General features: G+C 36.5%; 2 protein-coding genes across 3 annotated transcripts in view; one reads left to right on the top strand and one right to left on the bottom strand.

Annotated features, from left to right (window-relative positions):
- The window catches only part of elp2 (elongator acetyltransferase complex subunit 2), a 39,424-nt gene extending 36,865 nt beyond the window's left edge, over nucleotides 1-2,559 (bottom strand). For both annotated transcript variants that reach the window (XM_024259688.2, XM_024259697.2), the window contains exons 1-4: nucleotides 2,399-2,559; nucleotides 2,181-2,262; nucleotides 1,231-1,301; nucleotides 966-1,107 (exon numbers count right to left, since the gene is read on the bottom strand). In XM_024259688.2, the coding sequence (XP_024115456.1) occupies nucleotides 966-1,107; nucleotides 1,231-1,301; nucleotides 2,181-2,262; nucleotides 2,399-2,530 (427 nt within the window). In that variant the 5' untranslated portion in view covers nucleotides 2,531-2,559. The remainder of the gene's footprint in view (nucleotides 1-965; nucleotides 1,108-1,230; nucleotides 1,302-2,180; nucleotides 2,263-2,398) is intronic.
- The window catches only part of ctnnal1 (catenin (cadherin-associated protein), alpha-like 1), a 70,701-nt gene continuing 65,687 nt past the window's right edge, over nucleotides 2,450-7,463 (top strand). Inside the window, exon 1 of the mRNA XM_036214380.1 lies at nucleotides 2,450-2,570. Coding sequence (XP_036070273.1) covers nucleotides 2,517-2,570 — 54 coding nt within the window. The 5' untranslated portion in view covers nucleotides 2,450-2,516. The remainder of the gene's footprint in view (nucleotides 2,571-7,463) is intronic.

Here is a 7,463-nt window from a genome sequence, read left to right as displayed (position 1 = left end):
GTTGGTAATGTGTTAAGGTGTGAAATTTGGCAATTTTCACACAATAGGGAAAGAAATGTTATTTTTTTAGCAATCCTCAAAAAATATCACACATATGTAACCATGTCAAGTCTAAAAGAACAACTAAAGTTTTGTTGACCTTTGTTCTTGGATAGAGGCCGCCATCTTGAATTAATTACTCTTATTACCAGCTACAAATTCAAACTCATCCAAGAGATTTCAATCTATCACCTCCTAACTTCTTTCTTGAGCATCACTGCAAAGCAACTAAGAAAAAAATGGGGTTTTAAAGTTTGACAATTTTGAAAAATGTTTGCGTGGCGAGATAGCGCAAGTGATGTTTCTTTCTAGTGCGTAGATTTTTTTTAACCAGAATATTGTGAAGATTTAATAGATAAATCCGTGACTCAAGCTAAGCGAAACGATATGACATAAGATATGAACATTTTAAGAATTAGGACATGGTTTACAAAAAAATCTGTTGCTAAGGAAATTCAAAGATTTTCTTTTGCCAATTCTTCTAAAAATTATATAGGCTTGTTTGTCATCCACAGGAGACCAACAAATAAAATAGTTGCTATGGAGATTAACCAACAGAAAAGCCGCCATTAATGTATTTTGTCTCATATGACTTTGACCAGGATGGCAGGGGGCAAAATAGGGCAGCGAGGCCGGGGGCTGGGTCGCACCTGCGGGCCATTCACCACCCCTTGCAGCTCCAATTTAGATCTTTAGTTTATAATTCACACGACGTACCCTGACAAATTACATTAAAGGACTGACGTTTATCCTTATAGAAGTTGTTGAGGAAATGTTGTACCACCAGGGACATTATTTCTCAAAGTGACTTAAGTTTTGAACTTGCTCAACGTCCACAGACTAAATGTCAAGAAAATAAAAATATACTCTCTCAACATTTTCAACAATACAATGAGGAAAACTGAAGTAAAGCCATAGGCTTTTACCTTCTTTCAAGTCACTGCAGAGCCACAATTTAACAGAGGAGTCTGATGCAGAGGAGGCAACAAGGATTTCTGAATCCATGTAGATGGCATCAACAGCACACACAGCCTCAGTGTGACCCTTCAGCTCCATCAGCTTGATGAACTAAAAGAGTATAAAAAAACATACATCAACTCAAGCAATGAGAAACGCTGGATGAAGCATCTAGCCACAGTTCACATTTTTCACAACATCAGACATATTAGAAACTGTTACAAAAAAATTTACCTTTTCATCGTGAGCCTCCCACACAATGAGCAGGTTATCAGAGCCTCCTGACACGAGGTGACACTCCAGATCTGTGGGGACAATATGTACAGCTTTAGAGGCTAAATTGTTTCTAGAACACAACCCTTAGCAAACTGTAGTACACTTGAAGTTTGTTTAAAGTATACTTGAGCCTAAACATATGGTCCAAATGACCCCACTTTTAATGTAAACATGCCTAAGGTAGCACAAGGGTTAATACTTTAGATATTCAGTGTTTAAACTCTTTCAATCATCTTAACTCGTCAACCATTTATGCAATTCCAGCTAATTCTGAAGTGGAGAAAAGCGGCCTTGTGCTGATATGCAACATTTTAGAAAAGGGAAGTGTTTCATGTTCAACTATATCCAGTTGATCGCGAAAACAGTCAAAGATTTGACAACATGTCAAAGATCATGTGGTATTTAGATGTCACTAGTAGTATGTCAGGTGTTAAAGAGTTACAAAGACTTTTGTTAATAGAAAACTGCTACAATGAAAGGAAAAAGATGTATTTGTTGTTTTGCCATTTTTTCATGTATTGAAAGTCGATTGGTCTTCGCTATATTGTGCAGCCTGACTAAAGACCATGTGTGTGTGTGTGTAGTGTAGAAGCGCTTACTGAACACTTCTTTAGACTAAATTAGAACATTTAAAATTTACAATATATAGATAGTAGTATATAAAAAGGGCGTACTGCCTCACTTTTAGTAAAGATACTTGTATTACACTTGAGGACTACTTTTTACTAAGGGGAATTGACATCATTTAAGAGGTTTTCCAACTAAAACTAAAATTGAATTACTTCGAGGATCACCTTTAACACTTAGTTTAATTTCATCAGACTACTTTTAATTACGATAAATAATATAAATAATTAGCTTGAAAAATAGTTGTAGAGACCCTTGAAATTCGTTTTTCTTTTTCTCACCACTTTGTTTGTTGTTGTGAACCCAGTGGACAGCATTCACTCTGCCTGTGTGTCCGTTCAGCAAGCACAAGACTCTTCTCTCCTGTGAAAATAATAATATATTTTTAAAAAGTGGATGTATCCAAAAAAACAAACAAACATTGATAGCAGGCTCATCACCACTTTGCCCTAACTGGCGGATGGATCTCCATTTAGACCCTTTTTTCTAATCTCCCTACCTTTGGGTCGTAAAGAGCGACGGAATTGCACGTCCCGAAAGCAACGAGCCCCCCACGACCCCAAGACACAACATTTGGAGTGCTGTTTGCACAACAAGCGACATGGCATGCCTGACAGATGGACGCCGACATGTTTGAAGCCGAAGTTGGAGAGTTACCGGAAAATGTGGCCGTGGGTAAATCGTCTTCGGGTGCCAATAGTTCCGCTATCACGGAATTAAAAATTCCAGTTTCTCATTAATATTTAATTTAAATTTCAAATATTCTAAATTTTAATTTGTCGTGTTATTTTATGTGACATGATTAAAATGTTGACTATGACGTTGGTAACCATTTGAAGTCGTGCGTAGTGGCCACTAGATGGCGGGAAATGATCAGGAAATTTTTGCTAGGAGGTTTTAAATAATAATTAGTAAGATGCGCCTTAAGCTTACAATTGTACTGTATTTAAGAGACTTTTAGAAATTGTAAAGCTAAAAAACATGACGTCACTTATAAACATGGACTTAATTGACAGTAAAATTAAATAAAATTAAAAAAATAAAGAAAAAAAACATTTTCGATGGTGGTAAACTCATTAGCACTTATTTCTTATTACAAATTTCTTTCTTTCTTTCTTTTAAAGCTTTATTTGAGATATTTTGACAACTAACTAAGAAAGTAGGTTATATTGTAGGTTATATTGTGGTTTTCTTAAAATTAGCAGCATCAGCTGTCAGGGAAAATGGGAAAAACATCCTTAATAAACAATAACACATTTTTCACATTAGCATGACATTACTCCATGAAATACCAAGCTGTGGCACAAACGCTGTGATGTCAGACCGCACTGCCGTCTGTCAAGTCTTGATTGAGGCTGACTGGTCACAGCTGAGCTAAAATGCCTCCCAGGCATGCTTGTTTTTCTGAGGAAAGAAAAATGAAGAACGGATAAAAAAAGAAGGAATCTTGAGGTCTTAGAATGTCAAAGGCTGAGGTGAATTCTTTTTCCAGGCACCTATAGGAGGAAAGCTAAAAATACAACGTGTCTAAGAACCTGCTATCATTACGAGCGCTATCATAATTGCCAGCTTAGGGGAAAAAACATGGATAAGGCAGATAATAGTAGGAAGAATCAGAGGACAAGCCGAGTACAAGTGAGTGGATATATTGTAATGCGTTACAAAGACAAAACAGATACCCTGTCATCAGCTCTGAGGCTGAAAATGGATTATGCTTGTGCTGCCATTGTCCCTCTTCTCTCAGTCTCAGTAAAACAAGATTTCGCCAAACTTGGCAAGACGACCTTTATGAGGAGAGTACCCATGCATCTATGCCTCTTATCTCAAGAGGGTCAGCAAGGCAGGATCTTAGATACAGCTGCATCTGTGAAAAGGGGTCTCCGTTATCTTGGTTCTGCTTTAACTACCCATTCATCATTCGCCTGTGGTGGAATCTTTGCAGCTGCTTATGTAACGGAGGATTATTTTGATGAAATGTAAGCTGTTGCAGGAAAGACAATGTTGGGTTGCCTGGAAAAAGAGTGTAAGGAAACACCCTAATCGGTAATGTTTGTGACCTATTTGTCCTTACACTAAAAGGATGAGAGCTCTTTGTTTACACTTTTTACCCAAGAATGATGGAGCATCCAGGGATAACTTGGATTTGTCAGGGATTGGATTAGTTGCTGACCTTAGTTTTTGAAAAATGTTTTTATTACTTTGCATATTGATCGATATGGAAAATTTTATGATCTAGCCTTTCTTTTTATGAGATTCAGGGACTATTTTTCTTCTGAATCCAACACGACGAGCATACAATAAAACAATGACACCAGTGTATTCACATTTAAAAGAAAGGTTTTTTCTCTTTCATGTTTCAGTGAAAAAAAATATTTATGTCTTGAAGGTGAGAAAAGAGGTAAGAAAATTGGCTTTTTTTCTTTGTGTCTAGTTGTTGTCACATGCAAGCATGAAGACTATGACTAATGACCATTTTCGCTTGTCATCTCCACATTTCCCTGTGTGTTTGCTGTTGTTTCAAACTGAGGCTCTCCTTAGAAAAATGAAAGCGGAATGACAATGAGTGTATGTGAGATGATTATGTAACGACACAAATGAACGAGAAAAGAAGCCTTATTTCTGGGCTGAGTGTTCGCATGGCACTTGGATGCTGCCTGGTTCTCTTGTTTTTACATGTAATTAAATCAGTGTCTTCCCAGAGGGGGCCCCATGACAGGAGGACGGCTGCAAAGAACAGGAAGATTATTCACCCGTATTTATACTGCCTTTAGTTTTACTTGAATCCATTATATGCAGTTTGATTTTAATCTTGGCTGCAGTGTTGCTGAGTCTGCTCTGTGTACTGAAGGTAGTGCTAATTTTCCCATAAGAACATTTTTAATGAATTACACCTAAAATAATCGTACAAGATAAAGATAATTTGATTTGGTTTAATTTGGTTTGATTTGCCCTAATATGACTTGTTGGTTTATTCCAAGCAATACAATACAAAAAACTGTCAAACCAATATCAGATATTAAGTCATACATTGATTATAAAACAAAACAAGAAAATAACAAAAATGTTAGACGATGATGCCATCCTCTTGAGAGTGTAATTGCTTATAAACAGACATATTATTATTATTATGATTATCAATTAAAGTCAGGTAGAGTCTGATTTGACCAGAATATTTAGAATATTAAAAATAATTAGACTAAATATCGCACCAAACCCCAGATCTAAAGCGCACAAAAAAATAATGAATATTATAACTTGGGAACTTTTAGCACTGATTTTCTTTGTAATTATTATTATGTGTGCAGGGGGTGGGGGTGGGTGTAAATAAAACCTATCAAAAAGCTAGCTGAAGACCTCACCTCAGCTTGAACTCTCTCCTCCACAGAGACCCTTTCTGGTCACTGTATCGTGCTAAGAGGCTGAGTTCAGCAGCAGGTCTCCACCAGAAGCAGCGCAGACTTACACGCAACGCAAAAGACACTTTCTAAATATTTTTATGTTATTCAACAAATGACTAAGATGCATCTTATTGCAAAATTAAATCTAAGACAATCACGAGTTAAGATCACTAATATCTTTTAAAATGGATGCATACTTTACAGGTAAATAGCTTTTAGCATTCTCAATTAACTCTGAATCATACAAACGTTTTTTTATTTTTTTATTTGCTGGACTAGAACACACCAAACGAAAGAATTGGATAGAGAAATAAGCACTTCAGTGTAGCAGCTGTTAGAATCTCAAACACAGCAGCACAAAAATCAATGAGTTTTCTTGGAGTGAGTGGATGTGAAAGCACAAAAGAGGTGTCATGAGTGTTCACGGTTTTAAGGTAAATTGTAAAAAATCCAAAGAGTTCTAAGTTCAAATAACTTTTACACAAATCATATAGTTTGAAATGATTTTTTTTCAATCATTTTCTAATCCATTTTCAAAGTGGTCTTTAGTTATAATTTTGACATTTTTAGAGAAAATGTAAAAAAAAAATGCTGTAGTTTTCTAGAACATAGTTTCTGCAGTCGTTCGTTAGAAATTCACCTCTGAGTTTTGGGCAGGATCGGACCAGAGAAACCCTGCCCCGCTTTATCCTCCCCTTTGCTGAGAGCTTGGAGTTTGAGACCTTCCCACTCTGTTTTCTATGTCCTTTCTTCTAGCTTTTTCAAACTGAAATTTTCATCTACTTCTGATTCAAAACAGCTTAAAGAAAGAATTACACATAAATTCAATTTAGTTTTCTGAATTTATAACTTATATCATAAAAAATGCCACAAGAACATGTCAAAGACCCCAAATTACCATTTTCATCAGAGTATGCCTTTATTCATTTGAAAAAAAGAGCCAACATGCAGATCAGAATCAAAAAGAAAACATTCAGATATCATCTTACTGGTAGCAGAAACATTCATTACAGCAGAACACAACAACGTCAACGCAACTGCTTGCATACCATCGTAATGATGCAGTGTAGGTGTGTGACTGTTCGTGAGTCTGGAGCAAAACCAATGCAAACATGGAGGTTTGAACTAAAGCATAGCTGTGGGGTTTTAAATAAATAATAGCTGGGCTTGAGAGTGGCAGACAGCTTTAACACACCCACAAAGAGGCACACAGTAATTGTGCCCACTGCTGACACAGAGAGCAAGCCAGCCACCACAGCTGATGATGAGGCACGCAGCAAAAGTCACCACTAGCAGTGTTGCTGTTCTCACAATCCGTGTCTGCCATCGGCCATCTGCTCTGTTTGTAAAATTTTGTATTAGTCACCACTTCTCACTGAACGAATACACTTGAAGAGTCGGAAATAGCTGTTAGACCACTTGAGAATACGAAAACTTGGGCAACGGTTGAGTCAAACTCAGATAGATTGGCAAGATGATGTACCGGTACATTGAAAGACAAGGAAGTTTTTTTTTCTCTCTCTAACTTTTGAGTTTGAAGACTGATCAATTCAGAACAAACAGATTTTTTAACGCATTTTCTCATTGTTTATAGTAGGAGAACTTTGAAGATTGAAAGAGAATTGGGACACTTGTTGATGTGAAGAGTCGCATGACAGAAGCATCCAAAAAGGACATTACTCTCAAACTGGTTCACTCAGAAAAAGCGAATAATTCTTTTACACAGCTAACTAGAATCTAATGTTAGAATATGGCTTAAAAAAACAACATGAGGAAAAATATGGTTTAATATTTGATGTAAGGGTTTTGTACAAGGAATAATGATAAATCTGAATCCAGAAACGACTAGAAAAACATTTTTTTTATAAGAATAATCAAAAATCCATGGCAGTGAAAAAAAGCAAGTTCAAACAGGCATACTGCAATGTAATGTGGCATTTCATAACATGTTTATGGGAATAAAACTCTCATAAACTATAAGGGATAATGGTGAAAACCTAATGGCCTCTGGGGGAGCGGCTTCTTCACTTGGGGAAAGCCATAGATTGCAGTCATTAACTAAACACTAAATTTTGCTTCACCTAAAAGAGTACTTAAAGGTAATATTGGGTTGTTGCTAAATACAGACGTGGAGAAACTTCTTCAAATAGGTGCAAAAGCATGGAG

Source organism: Oryzias melastigma, linkage group LG11 (genome assembly GCF_002922805.2).
Source record: "Oryzias melastigma strain HK-1 linkage group LG11, ASM292280v2, whole genome shotgun sequence".
Taxonomy (NCBI): domain Eukaryota; kingdom Metazoa; phylum Chordata; class Actinopteri; order Beloniformes; family Adrianichthyidae; genus Oryzias; species Oryzias melastigma.
This window is presented reverse-complemented; position numbering and strand designations above follow the sequence as displayed.